At 45.6% G+C, this 26,694-nt stretch overlaps 1 protein-coding gene across 5 annotated transcripts in view; it reads right to left on the bottom strand.

Moving 5' to 3' along the window:
- pvrl2l (PVR cell adhesion molecule related 2 like) overlaps nt 1–26,694 on the bottom strand; it is a 307,071-nt gene that overhangs the window by 129,920 nt on the left and 150,457 nt on the right. For all 5 annotated transcript variants that reach the window (XM_037092450.1, XM_037092453.1, XM_037092452.1 and 2 more), the window contains exons 5-6: nt 24,480–24,597; nt 23,740–23,888 (exon numbers count right to left, since the gene is read on the bottom strand). In XM_037092450.1, the coding sequence (XP_036948345.1) occupies nt 23,740–23,888; nt 24,480–24,597 (267 nt within the window). The remainder of the gene's footprint in view (nt 1–23,739; nt 23,889–24,479; nt 24,598–26,694) is intronic.

Here is a 26,694-nt window from a genome sequence, read left to right as displayed (position 1 = left end):
TTTTAGTAAAAACGCCTTTAAAAGTTATCATTCCCACCAATTATGAATCATCTTTTCATCACAATATCAGTCTAAATAATGTTTGTTCACCATATTGTGCATATTGTCCTCTTGCTGAAGAGTTTATATTTGTTCTGAACTACAGGGATTAAAACAATTAATCATTCATAAATAACTGAGTTTATGACTAACAGCATGTCATATGGAACAATTTCACTTCAATTAAAGGACGTTTAAGCTGAAACAACATTATTTACAACGCAGGACTGAGATGTACAGCAGAGCTCTGTGTAGCCACAAAAACTGGAACTTGAATTAAAACTTTTACAGCGACTTCACGTTCATTTGACGACAGCTAAATGTATCTGTATGAACAAGACACAACATTTACCCAACACCTCCGTCGCTTGTTGTGCAGTTTAAAATGATCCTCTGCTGTCGACATGTGAAATATATATATACATATATCACATTACGGACGTAATGAGGTTAAATTAGTTTTTATGTCATCGTCACGTCATTTCTGCACTCATTGTTGCACTTTAATGAAAAACATTCAGTGTGAAGCTTCTCTTTAGGTCTTGTTTATGAACCAACACACACACACACACACACACATACACACACACACACACACACACACACACACACACACACACACACACACACGCCCATGCATGCAAACATCATCAGTCACATTTGCTTTACATAAAGGCACCCTGCAGCAAACACGCAGCTACACGTCCACACACACAGTATAAAATGATTAATACTCTTAAATTCTCTTGCAAACACACAGATAAGCAGTATTACACACACACACACACACACACACACACACAAACCTCCAAAACGTCTATTAGCGACTAGACGCTAAAAGCCTTCAGTGTCTTCTTCTCTGACCCGTCCCCAGAGGTTGTACATCACACACACACACACACACACACACACACACACACACACACACACACACACACTCAACTTAATTACCCTTGATGACTCAAACTTGTACATATACAGACACACGAAGCTAAAACCACACTTTCTCTTTCATTAGTCCTGATTGCTGATCTTCACACACACACACACACACACACACACACACACACACACACACACACACACACACTTCCTTTGCCCCACGACCAAAATCGTACCCCCTGCACTCTCATCCTGCATCCGACCGCCGGTGTTTCCATGACGATCTCAATCATTTCCTCATGCAGCCCCTCCGTGCTGCAGCGAGGGAGGAAATTTCCTGCCTAAATCATCTTCAATTCTGTCTCTTCATCACGGATTCTAGCCAGTGCTTTTCATCTCCAGCGCTCTCCCCTCGCTTTTCATCAGCGAAGAAATAATCAGGGGGGTGGTATGAAAAAAGAAAAAAAAGGAAAAAGTGGAAGAAACTAAACTATAAACCACACAAAAAGAGACAGAGGAAGTGAGAGAGAGGGAGAGGAGAAAGTCAGAATGACTTTTTTTAAGCATCTTGTTTTTTTGGCATTTTTCTTGGCCCATTGAGCCTGAGCTGTGCTTCGCTCTCCGCTGAGACTTCCAGGATTTTAAATGGATGTCTTCCGACACAGTGCAAGCAGATGGGATGAAAAACTAAAGAGCACAGACAGACGGGAAGGGGAGAGGAAGAAGAGGGAAGGAAGGAGGGAGGGAGGGAGGGAAGCCGGGTGGATGCAGTGGGTGTGGATAAAGGATTGGATGGATAGATGATGATAGATGGATGGATGGTAGTGGAGATAAATGGAATCTTCTCCAAGCTCATTAACCCTTTTCACCTTGAAAACTTGTCTGTGTTGGTTTTCGTTGCACGTTCTCTCCCCCCCACACCGGTCTGCGGCCTCCTGCAGGGGTTGTGAACTATAGGAGGTTTCCCAAGTGCCTCCCTACCTTCCTCCTCGAGCTCTACACTCATTTAGCATCCAGCTGCTGCACACACACACACACACACACACACACACACACACAGACTCATAAAAAACACTCAATAAATGACTCAGGCACACACAAAAACCGTCTCTGCAGATGATTTCTCCCACTCCTGGCTCCATTCAACTTAATAACCGCCCTCAGCCTTAAGTGTAAACGCACAAAAATTACAGCCTGTACAAGCACATTTGTGCAAGCCCGTGTTCATGAACACACTCAGAACACACAAGGGGGCGTGAACATACAAAAGCACCTTAACTCACTTTAACTGTTGGCGGTGTACATGTGTACGAGCACAGACACACACACACACACACACACACTCGCACAGGAAGTGTACAAATCCCACTCTGGACACCACAGGAGCTGGAGGCCAGGAGTCTCACTGAGCGACAGATTAACTGTACAGCTGTAAAATGCAGCCGTAAAGAAACACTGCAAGGCAACAAACTGGAAGCTCCAGGACTGGATATTGATTCTGAGTACATGCACATCCACTAACACCGGCCAGATGAGCGCAGAGGCCGATACTAACTGCCCGCGGTGAACCTTAATGTGCACAAACTGAGGACATTAACGGTTTTTAGGGCTGATGAAATATTTTTTAAAAGGGCTTTAATCTGCGATTTAATGATGACTGCGCCGAGTCAACTTGCTGCCAAATCACATTTGAAGAAATGTTAAAGGAAAATCAAGGTCAGCTCAAGCTTTTTTTTTTTTTTTTTTTAAAGTGGCTCGATTCAAATTTGAAACATGGCAGGAGTTAGATTTACCGACGGGTGTTTTTCACTGACCTTTCATGATCAGACGACACAATATGTGTATCACGATCTTTTTGAAAATCTCCTCAAAAGCACTTCATAAATGTTACGCCTGGGAGACACTATTGTACGGATGCCGACTGTTACTAACACAATGAGATGTTTGAAAATGTCAGTGATGTGGATGAAACGCTAACAGAGAAGCTACACTGAACTCGTAACGTATGCAGATCAGTCACACAGCAGCTGCTACAACACTCGCTTTCACTATAATCAATGAGACTGGCTACACCAGGTGTGACAGCAGAACCCAAGGCCAGTCCTCGATTATTACTTTTTTTTTCTTTATACATGATTCTTTCATAAAGTATCAGTTTTGTTAGATTAAACTTCCAGTGCACAAGAAACAATTCCAGCTGGAGGTTTGGTTCTGAGAGTTTCAGTTACATCTCCACCTGTGTCCGTGTGGCTTGTCAGCTGGATTGTAGGAACGCGGATGGAGGATCAACGTTTCAGAACTTTTGGTTCAGATCTGAATAATCTGGATAAAAAGGGGACGAACGGATGCAGATGATGCAGATGAAGGGAGCTGCTGGGCCTTGCCGGAGGTATGCACTCGACTAGGTGCCATTCTAGTATTGATTCCTTTCACTTGCGTCCTTGGACAAGAGCTGGGAAGAGAGATCGATGAAGCGGAATGACAGGGAACAAAAAGATAAGTGATCACGGCTTATCATTTTTTTGCTCAGTAACTTTATCCCTCATCTACTCTAGTGTAGTCTGTAGTTGTCAGATTACAGTGATTACACAAACTCCGTGAAGAGTTGAAGTTTCACGGCGCCGCTGGGTCCACAAACTGAAAAACTGACTTCTTCTGAGCGTAGCTGCAGGTGTGGTCTGTTGGACATTTGGTCCGCATACGCTACTTGCTCAGTGTAGCCAAAGTGTCAGTGGGTCAGAACAGAACGTTCTGGTAAGATCAGATAATGACACCACCTAATCGTCAGGTAAAGACAACACTTTTGCCATATCGTGATATAACCAGATCCAAAACCTAGTCCGACATCATGATCGCATTAAAATACCAAGTTACTGCCGAGCACAACCCCCCCGAGGTGTAAAGGAAACGTCCTCTCAGTCAGCAGATATGCAGATTCCTCCACCTTCTCCTGCACGATCATGCGGGCTGGTGTTACATCCTGAAGCGGCGGATGATTACGTGCACCTCCGGAATGTGTGAGAGGTGAGCGCCGCGACCTCGAAGAGCCCGAGAGCCTGCGGGGTCACAGCGTGTCTTGTCACGCCGGCCGCATCCGTCTGCAAGGCGCAGTTTCACAATTAGCCCTCAAATCTTATTACAGGTAGACGACTGATGTCAAGTGTTGCATGCATTCTGTGAGCCTGATTTAATCAAACCCAGATTGCTTCGTGCAAAATGAGCACTTACTACCCACCGCGCCAGCAGGGTGGCCTGTGATTACGGAGACGAACCCGTAATAGAAGGATAGATTGAATTCCAGATCTCTGCCAAAGGATGTGATCACACCCTCCATTTTTTTACAAGCCTGAGTTTACTTTGTCACAGTTTTTTTTTGATGGTTTAGACATCTCCAGCCCGAAACAACACACACAAGTCACAAGACTCTCAGCCTGCTTTGTTTACTTGACAGCTTTGTGAGGCTGACACGCTGCCAGGTGAGAGAATTACTGGAAAAAGAAGTGATTTCAGTTCCTGTAACTTCAGCGTTCCTCGCCATAACTTTCCCCTCCCTGCGAGGACACACGAAGACTCGCAGCTGAGTGTCGGTCCAGGCTCCAGTTTCCCATGGGTTCAATTTGTTAATGCTCAGCTTTCCAGAGATGAGAAACTGCTCCGTGTCAGGCATCAACATCAGTGTATAAACACAGCACAGCCATCAAGTCTCGGTCCGACAGTTGGAACACACTAGTTCTACTCTTAACAAGCTGAGGACTGCATGGTGCATTCAGGGGGTTTGGTTGGAGTTTTAATGGCTCCGTCCTCACCTATGAAAGACAGTAAACAAACAAAAAACACGTGTGTGTGTTTCCCTTGTCGTCTTAAAACAACCTTCACACTCGGGCTGCAAGTGATTTAAAGGATGCCAAGTTATGACTGAGATTATGTTTTGTGTTTCTGATCCTCACCGCTGCCTGGAAACTTTGAACCAGCCAGAAGTGATCAAATAAATACCCTCTGTCAGCCGGCCACGTCCACATAAAGAAGCATTTAATGCAAATCTGCAGCGATCCATCATCCAACTGTGGTGCTTACTCACTGCACACACACACACACACACACACACACACACACACACACACACACACACACACAGAGCTGTCAACTTGAGAGGGTTCAGTAGTTTAATGAACATTATTGATGGCGAGGCTACAGCACTGCTGGCGTAATTAGTGTGATGTCTCACACCTACATGTCTGTGGCTTCATTAATTCGGCGCAGACTCAAGCTAATATGCATGGGCATGTGCACACACACACACACACACACACACACACACACACACACACACATATACACACACACCCCCCATACGTCATAATCCAAAACCCTGGTAAGTGCTCTTGCCTCTACACCCCGTCTGTTCTGCATTATGCACTGAATTTGCATCGCTGTGTGTGTGTGTGTGTGTGTGTGTGTGTGTGTGTGTGTGTGTGTGTGTGTGTGTGCGTGTGTGTGTGCCAGTGTTGTGCACTGTCAAATATATTTTTAGTCTTATTCTGCTTGGCTGAATGCAGGGAGCTGATTGGATCCAGACCTTGGCTGTTGATACTGATCAACAAAACCAGCTGAGTGAAAAACAGCCATCAGCCTCCGTCTCCCTCCTCTCTCTCCATCCCTCTTGCCCACTCTCACTCACTCAATCCATCTCCTCCCCCCCCACCCACCCTCTCTCTCTCTCTCCACTCCTCCGTCACCCCTCTCCACCCCTCATCTTCTCCACCGCTCCCTCCCTCTCTCTTAAATGGGGTGGTTTGTGGTCGGGTGACTCATTTCTAAGCAAATCTGGACCGTGGAAGAGAGGAGAGTGAAAGAGGGGGAGAGAGGGAAGGGGAGCGAGGGGCTAAAGGGGCCCAGGAGAGAAGAAAGAAAGAAGGGGGGGAAAGAGAAAGAGAGGGAGAGAGGGAAATGAATATGTGCTCTTGCATGCCTTTGCTCATTTCAGATGGATCACTTCCATCCTTTAAAAAAAAAAAGGGGAAAAGAGAGAGAGGGGGAGAAGGAGAGGGAGAAGGAGAGGGAGGACGGGGGAGCCAGTGGGGGAGGAAAACAGCAAACCCAGTGTGGACAGGATTAAAGCTGCTCTCTAAAGCCACTGCTCTTTTTGCTTCTTTATCTACCTCTCCTCTCCCCTCCTCTCCCCTCCCCTCCTCTCCTCTCCCCTCCCCTCCTCTCCTCTCCTCTCCCCTCCTCTCCTCTCCTCTCCCCTCCTCTCCCCTCCTCTCCCCTCCCCTCCTCCCCTCCCCTCCTCTCCTCACGCCCTGCTCATGAATCTGATCACAAGCACGACAATGAAAAACAAACATCAAGACAGTCGTAAACCCCCGCGCCCCAGATTTACTCCAGGCTTATATCATGTGTTGTTATTGGAGCTGTGGATGTGTCTGCAGACGGCTCCCGGCCTGTTCAATACTTTGTCAATGCGGTCATTATAATGCATGTCTTGTGTGCATGTATGTAGCATTGCCTTGTGTGTGCTTACAGTAGATGTTCTGCAGTACATCTCCTCTGCTGGTGACTACAAGGTCTGGGTGAGCCGGGGGGGCCTTCATGGAGGGCAGCGGTGAGAGTTTCAACTAAATTAATTGGTTCAGTCGCGAGGAAACTACATTTACAAGAGTAACTGTTAAACTATAAATACATAAATGGGCAGTTCAGAGTCCCCCTTCCTAACCGCAGCAGACTGAAGAATCACTGATGCTGAAACAAAATCTGTGTGCTTGAATCTGAGGATGTTACGTGTCACATGTCTGACCTGTGTGTACATTTCTTTAGTGGAACTGCCAAAAGGAGGCTAAAGTAGTTTTTGTTAACCAACAGTGAAGTATTGTGGTTACTGTGTCCTTCATACCAGGGTGAGTAAAAAAGTCCATGTAAAGATTAAATAATTTTATCATTCACATCATCAAGGCTAAAAGCAAAACAGTAGAATGCAACAGTTAACCCAACGGTACATAGAGCGTACTCACAGCTAGCATCACCGTTAGCTTGGTTTGGATTTCAATCTATCACTGAACCAGTAATTTTACAGCACGACACAAAAACAGAAAGAAAGAGCTGGTTTTAAAGGTCCGGTGTGTAGTTTTAGTGTCGTCTAGTGGTGTAGTTTAAGGTTGCAACCAACTGAATACCCCTCGTCTCACACTTGTCCAACAAGTTCTGGGCTACTACAGAAACATGGCGGTTGTAAAAGCCTCATTCTGAGGTCTTGAGAACACAACGATTCTCCTTTTCATGTGATTATACAACAGTGAATAAATCATTATCATTAATATTAGATTACTCAGTGTTATTTCTTCCAACACGTCCTTTTATATCCTTCTGTGGGCTTTGTGAACACAGAAAAAGTACAACACAGTCAGACCACAGTGCTGAGAATTCAATCTGGAAAACTAGCGTCACGACTAGCTTTGTTAAACATAAGGAGAATGAAACATCTCTGATGCTTTATGGCACAAACAAAGAAGTTCTTAACAACAAAAAAAAACCCAAAATGGAGGTGCTGGTTTTTAAGGCAGAGGGGTTTGTGATGAGAATGTGTAGATGTGCTACGAGGCAAAAGGAATCAGTCGTAATTACTGCAAACAAACAATCACCTTAAACGTTTGTCCTCCTGGTACAGAGGGAAGACTGAACTCCGAGCAACATAATTATGTCTGAGCGAGAGAGGCCCGATGTCGTAATGAGACCTCAATTAAAAAACATGGCTGAGTGACGGTCCTGTCTGGAGCCTTCATTCTCCCACTAAAGACAATTTAAGAGAGAGCAATTAAGACAGACGTTTCACTTTATCAATATTTTAGCTTTTACAGACGCAGCTTAATGCTTACAGCAGCTTTTAGCCTCCCGTCAACTAATTGTGTTTAGTTGTACTAAAATGTACAATTCTGTGGCAAACTAATGGTTCATCATCCAACAGTGTGTGCGATACACTTCATTTATTCAGTTTGTGTCCATCCGTCTATCCATCCATCCATCATTGTTAGGAACAGTTCATATTTACCACTGACCCTGAAGACATTTAAGTGTTGAAGAGCTGTTATTATTCCCACAGTTGACCTACAGTAACCTGTGCAGCTGCAGTCGCCTCCACAAGTTTTTCCGCCACTCTTTTCCATCGATTTTGTTCGACAGCGAAGGCGTGAGGGAAGACGAAGTCCCACACTCTTAATCCGAACAACTGGCAGTCGGTTGGACGACAGTTTCACGGCACCAGACCTGCAGCGTACGTAGAATCACTGAACTGACTGGAGATGTAGGCAGAGATTTATAGTCCGTTTCACCAACATGGAACCGGTTCTGTTCCAGCTTGTGCACTTCATTTTGAACTGTTACCATCATTTCTCCCCGAAAATAAATATATTCGCGCCTGAAAAGGTTCCCAGCTGTGATTCCAGATTGGAAAGCGAGGACACGGAAAGGGGCAACAAAGCAGAAGTCAAGGGAAACTAGCTTGTTTTTTTACTGAATAAAAACACATCTGTTACAGCAGAACAAAAGCGTGCAGGAAGTCAATACGATCCACCATCTTGCCTCCAGTGATGACACATCCTCGATTACAATGGTCACGTTTAAAACCAGTGGTAGCAACAAGGTGCAAGAATCCTCGACGGAACCGGTTCAAGAGCCGCGGCTAATTTGGTGGAAACGTCTTCCGTTTGATTGTCTCGCCTCTTTCCATTCGATCCTGCCTTCATCCTCGGCTCCCTGCCTCCTTCTCTCCTTCCCGCCTAAAAGGTCTAAAAAAGCATGTAACCTCGGTCTCCGTCAAACATGTCACCTTACATCCCTCCTCCTCTCCCCCCTCCTGACCTTCCACCTCTCCTCCCCTTCTCCCTCACTCCGCATTGATCAGTCCGCAGTGGATTAGCTGCAGATTGTGATTGCAGTCTGACCCCAGCTGGTCACGAACAAGCCCTGCCGGCTAATTGAAAGACAGCGGACTGGTCTGCAGGATTAGAGACGGCTCTGTCTGGCTACACACACACACACACGCAAATAAACACACCACCACACAAACATCAGAGCGAGATGGGCGGTTTATTGAGGTTTTCTGGATGTGTCAGGCCAGAAGGGAATAGCTCGCAGTCGCGGCACTGAGAGAAATGAGAAATGTGACTAAGCCGTCGACACAAATCGGATGTTTTGTGCCTGCTTGTGTGTGCGTGCGTGCGTTGTGTTTGTCTCTGCAGAGTGAGGAGAGTGTGTTTGTGTCTGCATGCGCGCGCACACACACCGCATCTGCTTATGTAAGTACGTGTGTGTATTTATGAGCGTGCGTTTGTGTGACTGTGTATCTGTACCTGTGTGGGGGAATAAACTACTTTTCTTTTTTCTTTTTTAGAGAAAAAAAAAAAGTGAGAAAAAGCGGCAGAGTGGCAGCAGGAGCTCAGAAGTAATCATGGTGCCGTTCCCCCGTCGTGCTTCAGCTGCAGGTAGCACAACTAACATCTGACCATGTGAGTCCGGTGGAGATTAGGGGCCCGTGCAAGGGTCCAACGACAGACGTGAGTATCAGGAATAAATGAGCATGCAGAGGCCAGTGTGAGACATATGTTCAGAGTGCGCTGGTGCATGTAAAATGGACACCACTTAGTGCATTTCCAACCACATACTGAAGCCACAGATGTACGTGCAGAGCGCAGATATACTTGATGTGTGTCACGTGCACGCTGCAGCCTTCCTGTATGTGTGTAGTGAACTATCGCATGTAATTCCGCCTGGAGCCAGACAGCTGAAAGGAGCCCGGCTTCAGAAAAACCGAGGAAAGACACCCAGAGGAGGTGGAGACAGTACACGACGAGCGCCTCCTCTCCCTGATTGAAACCAGCAGCGCTTCGGACTCGAGCTCGGCTCCGTCAGCGAGCTCGGCCCCTCGGCCCCTCGGCTCCTCTCTCCCCGCTGCAGCAGTAAAAACACAAAGTCTTGAAATCTTGACTGCAACAATCCGCACGAGCCCCGAACGTGAAATATTCAGGCAGGGAACGTAGAGAAACAAGTAACTCTCCTTCAAATATTTAGACCGTATACCACGCAACACTCAACCCCCCCTGCTCCGATTCCAACTCTGCTGGCTATATATCAATAATGCAGCCTGTTTCGACAAGATAGATACATTTCAAAGTAGAGGCCGGGTTCGGCTGATGGGAAGTCGAACACACAACAGGCCAGTTTGGTAAGTTTTTGAACTGGAATTCAGAGTTGTTGAGCCGTCAGTGGGTCACTGAATGAGATCATCGTGGTAAGATGCAAAGACAGAAAACTGATTGATGAGGCTGCGGTTTACACATGCTATCACCAAGAAAAGGCTGCCAAGAAAGCCCTTATCAAGATTTCTCTGTGAGTTTCAAAACTAATCAAAAACTGCCTGCAGAGTTCGCCAGCATCAGTTCAACCAAAGAGAAGTTTTTAGTAAAAAAAAAAAAAAAAAAAAAAAAACTACTGTTGTTCTTCACGACCGTCAGCTAACATGAATGACTTGAACAGCAATATTTATGTGTCTCAGAGGGAGAAAGATTAATTGCAACCGATTTATTAAGATGGACCTGTGTTTCCGATTTTCCTCCATCTGGTCTATTTTACTATTTCACAGTGCAGCTGGTGGCGGGTTTCTCCGGCCTCCTCGTTAAGAATGAAACACAGTCCTTGATGACTAAAATGTGTAACCTCCTCAACAGGAGAGGTGTTGTTTCTGTGTCTGCTGGTGAAACGAGCCCTCGGTTCTTGTGGTCTCATCGCATTTCAGTTTCATTCTTTGTCTCTCGTACTGTCTTGAAGGACAAAACAAAAAAAAAAAAAGGGACAGCCGCCGGCTGAGGAAGCAACACCAACTTTTGGCTCGCTTCCCAGAAAATAATCTAGCAATGAGACTTGGTGGAAATAGCCAAGATTTTTTTTTATTTTTTTTTTTTTGTGGCGCCAACACCATCTCCGTTCCTCTGTTTTCACCCCTTGAACCCTAGTTTTGTTCATTTTCAGTTAATCAAAGGCCTAATCCCCCCTGTTAATTCTGCTAATTTGGTCCTGTACCACACAGCCACTTTTTACAATTCTCTGCTATTATGCTCTGTGGAAGTGTTCCGTGTTTTAAGCTAATTATAGGCCTAATCCTAATTAGATGTCTTTTGCACATACACACACACACACACGCGCACACACACACACACACACACACAACAGGATATTTACCTAAAAAGCCACCTTCTTCACTCAGCTTCAACTTGGGTTTCATTAATTATAGTCAAGCTAAAAAATGTGTGAACTTCGAATGTTTTCCCTGGAAGTATGCTTTTAACAGAGTTTTTGTGAACGGGGCGAGTGTTTTCGATGACTTCCGTATCCAATCACGATGCTTTCACCTGTTTACCAACGAGCCTGTTTACCTGCGGAAGGATCCAGACATGTTTTGGGCAGAACGCTCCTGTCCAAACGTGTTTGAAACTGTGGCTGCAGGTGTGAAAGAGAACTCTGCTGGGTGAAGCTCCCCTGAACAATTACAGGTAATAACAACATTAATATTAATGAGACGTGCTGCATTGGCGGTACATTTCTGGAATACCTTGAGATTTTTCTGCTGAACACAATGCTGCAGAGCTCGAACCGATGCAGAGTCAGCAGTGAGTCCACATGAAAGAATCTGTGAGATTCACATTTGACATTTGAGTCTTTCAGGACTGACTGCAGACAGAGAGGAGGTGCAGCGCTGAAGACCAGCTACATGACTGCCGGTACATTTGCACAGCCTGAACTGTTGACCTTTGAATAATGAGCCCTCCTCTCCACCAGGCCGCCCCGCTGCCCCCAACACACTCCTACTTTTTCCTTCTCCTCCTCTCGCAGTGCTTCGCGGAGTGCAGGGTGCTTGAGCGGCGTACTGTACTGCTCCGTTTACTCACTGATCTGTGGCTTCCAGATATATAATCAGTCTTTTTTTTTTTTTTTAAAGCACGCTGATGATAATTTGTGATTACACGCTGACAGAGGAAAATTATACATTTTAAATTGGGTTTGGGGATGTGCATTATTTTCAGATAACTGCGCAGCTCTGATGTAATAAAACTGTTCACGGCGACGACTTCCAGCTGTTGCGAGGGTGTAGCTGCCTTCTCCTACTTGTTGGAGCGGTTAAGTAGTGTTTATTCTGATTCGATACACAAAAAGGGTTTTGCATCTCAACAGCACAATGCCCCGCCATGAGAATAAACATCACTTACATTTTAATTGCTAGCATGTGCGACCGTCCACTCCCACCGCTTTCGTTAAGGCAATACCACACTGCTGAGCCAGCCGGAGGGGGCAATTAGTCCCTTGTGTTGAATGTTAACTTTCAAATAACTGTACATGACGGAGCACACGGTGTAATTTACTCTCACAGTTTCCTCTCTTGTCTTGCTCTGTTTCAGTTTGTGATTTCCTGCAATTCCCACTGAAGCAGGGAGATCGAACTTGTTGGGTTTCACACAGAGGTTAAGGAGAGAATAACAATGGCTCTAACTCTGCGTACACGAACAATGTTGTCAGTGCTGGTGTTCATGTGTAGAGACCCTGGTGATACTACGAGCAAAGTTTCATGTTGTGTCGAGACTTCTTAGTGTTTAAAAAATTAGAGATTTTGATGCTATCGTGACAGTTCCAGTAGCACTCCCATTGAATTTGACCCGAAAACGAAAATATGGTACATCTTAAAAGTGGCTCTCATCGTAATTATGCTTTTACAGAAAGGTTTGACTCATATACATTCACAAAAAAAGCCTCGGCTGCATTTTGGCGAGAGTTTCACTCCCGGCACGCCTGACCCAGCACCGCTAACAACAACAGAGCAGCTCCGCTAAATCAATTCTGACGACCCAAACTAGCTGCGAGGCACACAGGATGCAAATGTGTGACACTGTGATGTCAAGAAGTCACGGAGTTAAATACGGGACTACTGACGAGGTGTTTAAGGAGCAGTGCTTTCTGTAGGAGAGAGGAAATTCTATTGGTGCAGAATTAAACTCATTGTTGGGTCTGTTATCCACCATTTATAATACTGTATAATCATTCATCAACTGTAGTTATAAAGTGTATTCTTAGAGTACAAGCAGGAGGTTAAAGGTCATGAATATAAGAAGATGATTTAATAAACATGCAGTGAAATATTCAGGCTCTTGAAAGAACCTGAGCTGCAGCGTTTTTGCACAAGTTGGAGGCAGTCGATCGATTTTTTATGGCAAATCCGGCAAACAATGAACTGCAGAGGTCGAGACGGCTGGAGACAAAAGCATGAACGAGAGCGATCTGCCTCACCTGCCAACAGGCGAACTGTAGTTAATAGTAATGTCATAATTAGGGTTTTAAATTCTTGAGTTGCGGCCAAAAGCTTGTTCAGTGAGCTCACAGAGACGCTGACCTGTGACCACTAAAATCCAAATCAGTTCATCCTTCAGTCCGAGTGGAAGCCTTCTCTGTTCCTGAGAAAGGTGGACGGACTAACACAAAAATGTAACGCCTGCAGCTGCTGCTTCTGTCGGTGCGGAGGCATGAAAAGTAGTCTGACAAGCTGCCTGACAAAGTCGCTGACTCAACAAAACGCACCCGATTTATTACCCATAATGCCGACACACAGCTTCAGTCTACGGAGAGCAAGACAGTCCCGTCAAATATCACACAACTGGAGACGAGATGATCATCTCCCACCAATCCTGGATTAATACAAACACCACAGTGTTTCCTGCGACCGCCCCGGGTGATTCTCTTCCCGACACACTGATCGAGCTCTAATGATGAGCCCCGACTGTGAAAATGCTCCATGCAGTCTTCTGTCTTCCTTTCTTTCCTTTCCTGCACCGGTGTCGGTAATCTGTTGACTGGACGGTCGTCCTGCTGCGAGACAGATAGAGAAATAGTCTGAAGTTACCGCCGCCGGGGCCCCCGGTGATGCCGAGGTGAGATACAAACCTGCCCCCGACTCAAATCTCTCTACAAGGGAGGCTTCACACACCCAGGCTGTGTGCGTCTGTGTGTGCGGGTGTGTTTGTGTATTCCCTCCAGGTCTGTGTGTGTGATAAGCCGTGGCCTCGAGGCTCTCTCCTCGGCTCTTATCTCGCCGACAGACGTTACCCCTGCGTGGCCGCGGCCCCGACAGTCACGCCGAGGGGCCACGGCAGAGCGTTTTTTTTTTTGTTTTTGTTTTTTTTTTTTCCTGCGACTTCTGGAAGTTTCTATCAGATTTCTTCAGCTTTGTTTCTGATTGTCTGACAGAAATAGTTTTAAACACAGATAGAGGCCCCTCCCGACGTCCCTGGCTCTCGGCTGAGGGGGATAAACTTGATTGGGAAATCACTGAAATGAAGCTCATCTGGATGAAATCACTGTTTCTCAACAGGGCTTTCTGAAAGACGCAATCTCAGTCCTATTTCCACATTTTACCGCAACCCCTGATTTTTCAAGTGGCTCCTTTTACCCCTTGATTTAAAAGGGTAGACCCTCACACATCGTCACCAGTGAACATCTCCTAGACACCATTTCATCAGCTGTGGTGATTTCTCTTGCAAACCTGGTGCTGTCACAGTGCTGTTTGTGTGATGGAGAGAAACACATGAACGCTCGTTTACAACTTTACGCTTTCAGTCGAGACATCAAACAAAAAAAGATCTCTGCTTCATAACCAAGCCACCAGTGGTGCCATGTAGGCCAACATTAGCTACTGATATCAGAAGAAAAGGTGCCACGTGCGTCACATTTTGGGCGCCATGTGCTGTTTGACTGCAATACACAAATCAGCAACGACATGTGACTTCAGTTACATAACATGTGAGCTACTAAGACACACTTCGCCCTTACACTTCTATCGCGAATGTCGTTTTGTAGCTCACTGAGAGAAGTGTGGCTACTTTGAGGAATCTAAAATATGAAACATGTTTAGAGTTAATTTCACACTTCTTTGTTCATTACATGATTCCATATGTGTTCATTCATAGTTTTGATGCCTTCCGTGAGAATCTGTAACGTAAACAGTCATGAAAAACCATCAAACTTTTGACTAGTAGTATAGGTGATGAAGGTATGTTGTGAAAAATGTGTTGAAAACTTGAATCTTGAAGTAAACCTGTGAATCATTCAGCCTGTGACAACACACTGTACCATCAGCGTGATTCTGAAGCTGTTATTTTGAGGTAAAAAAGTTACATAATGTAGCCTTTAAAAGTTTTTTAAAAATTCAATATCTCAACTCAGTCTTTTTTGTCAAACAACAGCCACAAAAAGATGTATTTTTTATTCGTCTTTCATTCTGTTGAAATATCTTCTTTTTTTTTTTTTTATCTCACAGCGTACGAGCAGAGAGAGATAACAGTCACAGTCGATAATATTGTCCTCAAATCTTTTCACCGTCCACCCCTCGGCCTCTCCTATCGGTAAAAATCAGAAGCTCCGCAACTTGTATAGTGTTGATAAAGCGATATAAAGAGTGATAGCATTGTCATAAAAACAGCTGCTGCTCTGTCCTCACTCTCCGGCTGCACGCTGGTGCATTTAATTCACTTCTTTACGAGAATCCGTCACATCTCGAGATGTTTTTTCTTTCCAAAAAGAACTTCACTCCGTCGTCTCTCCTCGCGTGAAGTCTCGCTGAAAAATCCAATTTTAACCGCACGTGTGAAGCCACAGGTGAAAAAATGTCACTTCCGAGCAGCTTCTGATTCTGTTGTCATTTTTCTTTTTTTTCTTTTTTTTTCCACATTTCGCATTTTGTGCAGAGAAACTTGTTTGTTAATAATAATTGAACACGGATGCAGCGTGCAGCTCTGTAAAGTGAAGCTCTGACGGCAGTGTGTGTTTCAGTTCCAGCAGCCAGACGGAACTGCTTTTGATAAATCACAGCTGTGAGCGTTCGAACAGACAGGTGAGTCCAACACACAGGTAATAATATTACGCAAACAGAGAACCATTAACGCTTTTCGCATTTTTTTTTTGTTGCCAAATTATGTGAATAAACAAATATCACACCGCTAATTGATCCTGTGAGGAAATCCCTCTTAAGCAAACAGAACTTTTTTTTTTTTTCCTCACCAAAATATTTGTTATCATTCAATTAGGGAACAACACCGCGGCGCGCCATCGCAGCAGATTTCACAATTTGTGTTAATAAACAGATATTTTAGCTTGACATCTGCCGCGTTGGATTTTTCTGGCAGCGCGAAGGCATCAAACACCCCCCCACCCCCAAACACACACTTCGTAAAACCGAGCCAAGAATAAACCAGAACCAAACTTAACTTTCACACCTCCAACGTCCTACGAGGAGGAAGCACGTTGTTCTTTTCTTCTTTTTCCCCCCGCCGTTTTTTGCTCAATCGGGGCGCTACAGCATCAAAACTAGAGGAAACTAATTCTGCTCCGTCGCAACGTGGAGATTAGAGATTTAACCGATAAGTCTGAACTGAGAGGCTATTTTCTTTAGCAACACATGACAATATATATATAAATATATACACATGAACACAGGAAGCCCAGAGGAGGGTTGACGGCTTTACGTCTGAACTTTACATGTGTTTGAGCTTTAATGAGAAGGACAGCGAGAGCAGATTTCATATAGGTGGCTCCACATGTACATGTGGAGCCACCTATATGAAATCTGCTCTCGCTGTCCTTTCGTTTTTCATTCCTGCAGCAAATCACACCTCACCTCTTCACTGTAATTACTTTGGATCTCTGAGGTCACGCAGCACAAAGTGTAACGACACACCACCAAGTGTATAAAATAAAAAATCAAAAAAAATCACAAAAGGATAAAGAGAGGAAGAGCGCGCTTTCCTGATGTTTTTCGGCCTCGACAATTATTTTGTGCTTCCCTGCCCGTTCCAAAACAAGGTAGGATGTATTCATGTTTCAAAAGGTTTTATTTTGTCAAGAGCTGGTTCAGTGTGCGTGGTGAAATGCGTCGTGGTGTGGGCTGTAACGAAACAGGCTCAGGAGTTAAAACTGACCCACTTTGGACCCACGCGGCGCTGATGTGTGTTTAGTGAAGGCTCGATACGTACAGAGGACGCAGCAGAGCGTTCTGGTTCTGATGCCCTGAGGAAGAGGAAGCTTCTCCTCACCAAACTTCTTGAATACGCCTCTTTTTTTTCCCCCTATTCATTTCGAGCATTATCAACTGTTGAGGCATGAAGCGTGAGGCATTGTTGGAATGGTAATCAGTGATTTAATATGCAGTATTGTGCGCGCTGATTTTAAAAAAAGGTGGCGGTTTGAGGGCACGTCAGCTCATTTTTGGGTTCATACTTTCATTTTTTGGTGTCGACTAGAACGTTTTCACACGCTTTAAACTGGAAGTACATGACTTTAACTTCTCACTGTGAGGCAAAAGGAGAAAAGAAAAAAGAAAAGAAAAAAAGGAGAATTGTTTACTGGTTTGCCGTCCCCGCGTACGAGTGGAAGAACTGTGAGAACTCGACACTGCAAAAGAGAAAGAAACCCTGCTGACGGAGGAGGTGACAAAGGTGAAGAGGGAGAGTGATAGAAACTGAGGCAAAAAACAAACGAGAGAGCACCGGTGTTGTGTCAGAGTCTGTGTCATGTGCTTCCTCTTACCACCAGGAAGTTGATCGGTAGATCAATAAGTGACCAAATCTGCCCATCTATTGATACAACCAAGTGTTTTATTTGCCCTTTCACAGCACTGAGACAGTAGCCAGGCTGCTAGCGCTAGCCATTAATGCTAACGACTTCTTTGTGACAGTAACACTGCAGGGAAACTAAGCACTTTCTCTCATCCTGTTTATTGCTGCAGCACCTCTATTCACCCTCTGTCTGAAGGCTCTAGTTTTAGCGCTCGGCCTGCACTGATTGGTCGGCTCTCACAGGCCTGAGCAAGGCATTTACAACCATTTCTGGCACAGGCTGTGTTCCTTTCTCACTGGATTCAGCATTTTTATACTTTCACAGTATTAATACAGCACTATAAATATATGACCTGCTTCATAATAAAATAAAAAAAGAGGACTGAAAATATCTCTTTCTTCAAGACGGGACCTGCCAGCCAATCAGAAAACAGCATCAGCTGATTCCCCATATTCCACGATCAAACATCTGGGAGTTGTGTTTTGAGTGACACTGTACTAATATGTACGATACATTATTCTGACAGAACTGTTCCACTATCACTCAGCCTGGTCTGCGTCTTATCTGCCCACAGTGTGTGTGTTTCATTCAGCCTGAGCAGAGGTTAGCTCGGGGTTTGTGTCCCAGAGATTCAGTGCCAGAGTTTTTTTTCGCCCCATGGCGAGATCATCTGATTATTTCATGCACTGAGCTGCATGGTCCAATTTGCCTGTGTGTGCATGTGTGAAACACCGTGTGCACATGCATGTGTATGTGTGTGTGTGTGTGTGTGTGTGTGTGTGTGTTTGTGCAAAGTGAGTTTGTCTTTCCAGTGGACAGCTATCTCACTTGCTGCAGGCGATCCAGGAAATGCTTCTCCACTGGTCTCCTCAGATGTGACTGCGTGCACGAGTGTGTGTACGAGTGTGTTTGTGTTTGAACGGCAACAACAGCCCCCAGCCCCCTGCCAGCTGGACTCCCCATGAAAGGACTGGATGTATATGTGTGGAGGGCCGGGATGGAGTGATGTGCAGAGGGGTAGAGGACAGAGGGGGTCACAGCCTCCTGCCAGGCTGCTCTTTTACACCAGAAGTTATGGGACTTTTTTAGAGGACTTTGCTCCTCCTGCTGCTGCTGCTGCCGCCGTTTCAGCCTCTTCGCCGCTTTCTGCCTTTTTTTTTTCCTCCCCACCCTCTCTCCACCCCCGACACTCGCCTTTATCTTGGTTTTCAGTCCTTCTGCAATCTCTCTCTGGGTCTTTTTTTTTCTCTGCTGCCCACCCCACCTCATGTCCCCTCCCGTCCTCCACTCCAATAATCTTTTTCTGCCAACATCCTCTCCCTCTCTCCCTCCCTCTCTTTCTCTCTCTCTCGCTCTGTACACGGTGTGCTGGGCAGATCCAGCTGGCGCCGTGGCAACCAAGCAAGCCATGCATAGCTGGCATCGTGTGCATGCGAGCGGATGGGGGTGGGGGGGTTTGAGGTGGCGTTGTGGTGTGTCTGTGATTGCGGTGGTGAAGGGGGGATGCTGTACACATTTCACTCTTGTCAGCGAAACTCTTAAGAACAAAATCTCTCAGGAGCTCCTGGATACATGACAGAGAAATGGACTGCGAGTGTGTGTCTATTAGTTTCCTTTATGGTATCATCCTACTCTCCCCCCCACCCCCACCCCGAATCTCTGCTTTCCCCTCATGCAACCCCACGTCTCTCCCCTCCTCTAAGTCGTGGCCCCGGTGGAGGCTGAGGAGGAAATCGCGACACGTGACGGCAGCTTGACAGCAGCAGAAAAGCCAGACAGCGTGGTGCTTTCATCTCCCATTTAACAGAACAGAGAGGAGCCGTTAACAGTTCTCAGCAGGGAAATTAGTGGGGTGTGTTAGGCCCGTGTACACAAAGTGCCGGGGTATTAACTGTTACATTATTGAGAGCCGGATCCTTTCTGCGCCTGACAGTTGAGATCTCACGCTGCGAGACCGGAACCGGCTTCTATCGCTGCAGATAGCAGCATGTGGTTTACTGACAGCACCTTTTTTTTTTTTTCTCCTCCAGGATAACAAACACAGGATCTTCACGTTTTCGATGAAGATAAATAAAGCTGCAGTCCACCGCAGCCACGAAAAAATCTCATCTAAAAATCATGAGAACAGTGCGGTTTTGAAGATAATCGCACGCTGACCTTTGATATTGTCAGCCTGCTTGATAAGGGGGGGGTCAGCCGGGGCTGCACCATAATGGTCTCCTTCCTCAACCGAAGCTGCGTCTTGGGCCAAACTAATTGGCTCGACACATGCATGGCGCTGCAGCCGACTGACGACGTGTTCAGCTCTAAATCTCAGCGCTGGCAGTTTACTATTGAGAGGCAGGCAGAGGGGAAGCATCGCACAAAAGGTAAGAGCAGCTTTGTCGGGGAACAGGTTTGACATTTTCAGTGCGATTTCTGTCAGTGGATGATTTTTTAAAATATTGCAGGAAGAAAGGCCACAGTGACATGAAAAGAAGACACACACACACACACACACACACACACTTGTTGCTGTTTGTGAAAATGAGCTGTCATCACTTCGCTGTGCAGTGCTGTCCTGTGGAGAGCTGTTAGAGCCGTGCACTGCTGATCAGAAGATTTCATTGTGTGGCTCAGCGCGGGCAGCCGGGCCGTATGGAAAAATGCCACAAACGATTTCATGGCTCGTGCACTGAGCGTCGCGTGTCTCCCAGTGTTTGGTTTAACAGCTTATTGCTGAATTCACTCTGTTTGTTTAAAATACATCCATTTTCTGGAAGGCAGACGACGTATGATTAATTTGTTCGGTGGCAACTGCTTTAATTAGTAACTCACACACTGCTGAGTCATTCGGCCATGTGTGTAATCGTTTTTAGCGAGGTGAGTCAGACAATGCAGCCTGATTCACTACCAGTGGCAGACTGACCATCTGGAGTTTTTTTTTCCAAGGATGTTGTCTTTACATTCGGGCCAGTGCAGAAGAGAAGATCATACTTGATCTGATCTGATGACTGTCGCTATCGGTCTCAGTTCACCTGCTGCCACCACAATTAGGCGTTTATTTATATTTATTTAAATTATAACTCAGGTCTAGATTGTCTCCAAACCAGCTGTCAGGACTTAATTTTATATAAAGCAAGGTGGGCGGGGCCTACTCAGGCCTGTGAGAGCTGACCAATCAGAGCAAAGCGGGATTTTCAAGATGGGCTGGGAACTAAAACAAAGTGTGTGTTTGAAAAGAGGTGCTGAACAAATGAGAATATGACAACGACAGGCTTTTGTCAAACATTTTCTAGCAGACACCCAAAATAAACATATGAACCTTAACAACTATAATCATATGGGACCTTTAATACAAGTCTTTGATGATAGTTGGCATCAACATGGTCTCGGTTAATACTTTACATGACTTTATATCCCTTTCACACCTTCTAGCTGCAATAATGTCAATAAAGACACCAGATGATACGTCAGAGAGCTAGACACTCTGCTGTTTCCCACTGTTTGTATTGTTGTTTAACAATGATAACTGTTTGAGGACACTTGCTTAATCCAAAAATATATCACCTGCGGAGCTTTCAGACTTCTGACTCACGCGTCTGGAGCTCAAGGCTCACCCGGTGTGCATTGTATGTTAATATGAATGTTGGCTTAATGTTGCATCTGCTACAAAAAACTTTGTCCTCAAACTGAATAATGATATTTAAACATTTCTTGGCAACACTGACCTCCATGAATGAATTCCAAACTCATTCATTTGGTTTTGAGGAGCTGGTCTAATTCTTCCAGCAGAAGAAGAGTCGGGCTGTCCACCTTGACAGGCACTTGAGTTAGACATGCAAAAGTTTACAAGTATGAATGAAGTATATTTTGTAGAATCAAATCAGAGTTAAAATCACTCGAGCAATACAGACACACAAAGTGAGAATCCCCACAATGAAGAGCAGGACACGTCACAGCTTTTCCAACAGTAGCCAAAGTCACTCTGATCAGCTAAGTTGTGTCAAAGTGCCCTTGAGCCACACACACAGTCCCTACAACACTCAGGGGAAGTCACTTTGGACGAGTGCGTCAGCTAAAACGCTAAACAAAAAGCACACTGCCGTCTTTGTTGGCTGCCAGCGCCGCTCTCATTTCTGGCGCTCTGTAAGTGGACGTGTTAAATCGGCAGATTAAGTCGCCGTGTTACTTTAAACCCATTTAGTTATTTTAGTCGGGTGGAACAGAAGCAAACGGTGAAACGCCGAGGACAGAACACGGAGGAGGATGAATCACAAAGTCTGAGCTCGATCTCGGGGACTCGGAGATGAAACATTTGTGTGTGTGTGTGTGTGTGATACGTCAAAAGTGCTCAAAGTGTGTGTGTGTGTGTGTGAGTGTGAACTCAAGAGATTTGACATGTGTCTGCAAAGGATTTCAGCGTGTTAAGCCTACATGTGTGTGTGCTGAAAGGGGCTAGAGTACCCCTCCGTGATACTTTGAGTCAGTCACAGCTACGCTTCCAGCTAGAACAGTAGCAGCTTAGCCACTTCTGAACCTCCCACACATGCCTCCCAACACACCGCCCGGCTACAAAGCATCTTTGTTCTCCGAGGAGACAATTCAAATCTCCAGCTCTGAATTCCCACGGATTTTTCTAAATGTAGCTTTCCCCCCCCCTCCGTTTTTTGCCACAAAAAAACGAGTAGAAGTTGAATATTTTTATTTAGTTGTACCAGCTCAACACGGTGATTATTCAAACTAATCCCTGAGAAAAGAATAGAAGAAGAAGGGGAAGAAAGCATTTTGACCAGTGAAGCAGGCAACACTGTGGGAACACACACACAGTGATAAGAAAGACACTCTAACAGGTTTAGAGCTCTGGCTGCTGACGTGCAGTGAGGCGTTTCAGCATGTGAACATGTTCCTGGGTGTTTGTCTGTTTGTGTTTGTGAGTGCAAGTGTGTGTGTGTGTGTGTGTTGGATCAATGCGTGAAAGTGTCAGAGGGGCAGAGGAAAAGACACACAAAAACCCCCCGACCGAGCACCGTGGCAACAGCAGCCGAATCGCCGGGCTAGCAAGACGTAAAAAAAACAAAAAAAAACAGCAGAGAGATCAGGAGTGCATGCAGACCCGACCGTCGGACTCTCACCAGACAGGAGAGAAAACTCAACAGAAATGAAAAGACAGAGCACGTAGAGCGCTCATGCTTCGGTGTTAGTCGTTATGCAACAGAAACAGTGGATGCAAAGAATGGAAAGGTGAAATTAAAAATAAGAAGAAGGAGAAGGAGAGAAGAAAAACAAACCTGGGCAAACTGGCTCACACCAACTTGAACCCCTTGGAAGAATTTAGAAACCCAGCAACAACCCCAACACCGCTGCGTCCACCGCGGGGCCAAAGCGCTGCGACCGGGGCCCCGCTCTCACTCTCGTACAACCACAATTCACATTTAATTTGCGTCCAGCAGAGCTGCAGTTTCCCGGTCGCGGTGCGGTCGCAGTCGCTCCGGTTTCAAGAGAGAGTGGTTTCGATCTGAAGTTATAAACACTGCGAGCTGGCCCCTTGTTCTGCAATTTGGCCCCGCTGTGGTGGAAAGGGTCAATCAGAAGCCTCTGCCGCACCTTTACTAAAAGCCGGCCAGCGAGGAGGAATGCATGAAAGAACAAAAAAATCCAATGTGAAGATTGAGAGAGACAGCATCCCTGCAGCTCTCAGATCAGCCCTGATCCCAGCGTGTGTGTGTGTGTGTGTGTGTGTGTGTGACAGGGAGTTTTATGTTTGTGTGCATGTATAAGAGTGTATCTGCATGTCTGAGGAGGGATGCAGCCTGTGTGTGCATGTAGATGTCGTGAAGTGTACACGTGCACCTACATCAGTGCACGGGATGAAGTGTGGAGCAGCGTCAGCTAACTAGTGTGACTCACATTGTGTGTGTGTGTGTGTGAAGTGTGTGTGTGTGTGTGTGTGTGTGTGTGTGTGTGTGTGTGTGTGTGTGTGTGTGTGCGTAGGCAGGGATCACATGCTGCCAGTGAAAATCGTCCTGTTGTGTTTGACAGGCTGCTGTGCTGTGTCACCTGTGTGTTTTCATCAAATATGTATGCACGTGCACCTCGACTGTTCGCTGCTTTGTGTGCATCTGCGCACGCTCCCACACGTGTGCAGCAAATGTGTGTGTTTGTGTGTGTTCGTCGTCAGTGGTTCGATGGACTCACCGATGACGATGGTGGTGATCTGGTGCCTGCTGGCCCCGTGCTTGTTCTTCACCTCGCAGATGAAAGTGGTGTTGACGGCGTCGTCCACCTTCCTCACCGTCAGCTTGTTGCCGTCCACCACCACCGTGTCGGGCAAAGAGCCGGAGGCCCTGCAGGAGAGGGAGAGGGAGAGGGAGGTAGGACGGAGGGAGGGGTGGAATACGGCGAGGAGGAGATTTGTTGAGATGATTAGAAAAAAAAAAAAGACAAGAGGTGAGAGGACAGAGGGAGGGAGAAAAAGATGTAAGATAAAGGAGTGAATTGACCGTACGTTTTGAGACATTGGATAAAATGAGATGAAGTCAAAGAAAATCAAAAAGACAAATCAATGAGAGAGAGGGAGAGGACCAGGAGGAAAGAAGAAACAGAGAAAAGATTGGAAGAGATATCGCAGCAGAGAGAGAGAGAGAGAGACGGTCTGCGACTGCACAATTCAAAGACAGCGTTACTGTGAGCAGAATCACAGACGTGAACAGCCGTTCTGTCTCCCCGATCAGCATCCACACGCACAGCACGCCATCTGTCCGTCAGGACGAGATGTTAAGAGCGTTTGTGCTTATCAGAAAATTGCTCAGAAATGATCATTAAAGGAAGGATTGTTGTTCACGCTTCTGTCATGATGACAGAAACAAGCAGACTGTCTGTCACTATCTCAGAGGGAGACCGACCGCCTGCACAGATGGACGGAGGGGGATTCTTACGCGGTCCAGGTGACGTCAGTGGGCGGCGGGTTGGCGTTGGCCTGGCAGAAGAGCACGGCGCCCGAGCGGCCGACGTACCAGTTGTTGTCGTAGCCCTCTATGGACACAGAGGGAGGGTCTGAAACAGAGAGAGGGAGAGAGTTGATGAAGGAAAGTGAATAAAACTAAATGTAAGTGAGAGTCACAGAGACGATCCGGTTCGCTGACATGTCCGTAAAATCCGTATTTTATCCGTAAAATTATCTGTCTGTCCAACCCAAAGTCAATTCAAAGCTGCAGTAGAACCATTTGGAGTGCAGTCGTGGTTTTGGACTTTTTTTTTAAAGGTTGTAAGTTAATTTTTTCCCCCTTGACGCTGACAGAAGCCCTGCGACTGCTTCTGGAATCAATCTATGGGAGCTGGACCTCACTGAATTATTCATCATTTATTTTTCTCGTCTGAATTTCGGCTGACGTGAAAGCAGCTCAGGAGAGAGCAGAAAGAAGAGAGCGTGGGTCACTGGTCCACATGGATACTCACTGGCTGTTGTTGTAGGCTGTAGGGCGGGCATACAAGATCATATCTACTCAAACAAGCTGTCAATCTAACGACTGGTATCTCAGGATCTCTGGTTAACACGGATTATGACATCCACTGTGAAATGAGTGAATATTTTAACAGATCAATAGATGCCAGAGCAAGTTAGCTTGTTACTAAACTCAACAGCTGTAGACAGTGTAGTCCAAGAGAGGAATAACAGAATAATTTAAACTTGATTTCAGTGAAATATTGTTCTTGTGCAGTTTTCCATAGCGGCTGACTGTAAATACCACAATACCCATGAGCCTCAGCCGTCAATTAAATCAAAAAGAAGCAATATGGAGGCAGAAATCAGAGTTTTAGTGTTTCCCAGTGCGCCTCTGATCTCCTTGTTGCAGCTGTGGATAAAAACATGGAGCCGAAGTTACTGAAGTCATCTAAAATTGACTCCCCGAAATTCAAAAGTGAGAATATCCAAGCTGCAGTGTGTGTTATTATCAGTTTTCTCCACAGTTATTTTTTTTTCCCAATACTGGATGCAAAATCACATAAAATATAAGTGTGGTCCAACGTTATGCATCACATAAAACAAAAAAAACTTCTTCACACATCTTAAAACCAACTCATTTGGACGACAGCGAAGTGTGAAATGATAAAGCATCAACACGAAAACTCTCTCTCCCTGCCGATTCTCCTCATCGACTTTCACATTCATTAAAAAGGTATTTGGTTATTAGCGTTAACCTCGGCATGCTGCTCATATTCACACTGACTTTTGCTTTTTCATGTTCTGCGTCGGGCGGCGACGTGGAGGGCAGAATATTTTTAATCTTAACAGTTCATCAAACTAGTGAACTCTTTCGGCCAAATTAAAAAGAAGTCTGCTGCTCTCCTCTCCGTCGATGTGTGTTGCGTACTGACTGTTGCAGAGCTTGACGGTATCGACTGGACTCCAGCTCATACCAAAAACAGAATAATAATGTTTTATCCTCAGCAACCCTCGACTCTCACTTTCACTTTCACTCTACTCACTTTCTTCTCACCTTTGCTGGACACGTTTGTTAATTTCTCAGGGAATAAAACATGGATCTTGATGTTGAAATCTGACGTATTTCGGTGAGTCACAGTAAATGGACTTGCATTTTAATGACGCTTTTCCAGTCTACTGACGGCTCAAAGTGCTTTACAACACTTGTGCAATTCACCCATTCACACACACATTCACACAATGATGGCGGAAGCTGTTATGCGATGTGCCAACAGCTCATCAGGAGCAATTTGGGGTTCAGTATCTTGCTCAAGGACACTTCGATATGCACCTAGGGGGTGCGAGGTTTCGAACCAGAGACCTTCCGATTACTGGACGACTAGCCACCCTCCTACTTTAAGATCTGGCGAGCTTCAGTGATGGATAAGCAGTCGTGGATGGTTTAAAACTTGAACTTCAGTGATTTAGGGCTGTCGGTTTAAGTGTTGGATTAAGCTTGAATTAAAGGCGGGCTGGCGGAGGTATGCACTCTACTGAGTGCCACTCTAGTTAAATACTAGCACTAAATACTGTGATTTCTTCTGAGTCTGGTCATAATCTCAAGATTAAGAACCTCTCATACGTGCAAATAAGGCACGTTATTGCCGTAAAAGTTAAATTCAAACATTAAGACATTCTGGTTTTATAGCTTCATGGTCCTGAACTCT

Source organism: Acanthopagrus latus, chromosome 3 (genome assembly GCF_904848185.1).
Source record: "Acanthopagrus latus isolate v.2019 chromosome 3, fAcaLat1.1, whole genome shotgun sequence".
NCBI classification, from domain to species: domain Eukaryota; kingdom Metazoa; phylum Chordata; class Actinopteri; order Spariformes; family Sparidae; genus Acanthopagrus; species Acanthopagrus latus.
This window is presented reverse-complemented; position numbering and strand designations above follow the sequence as displayed.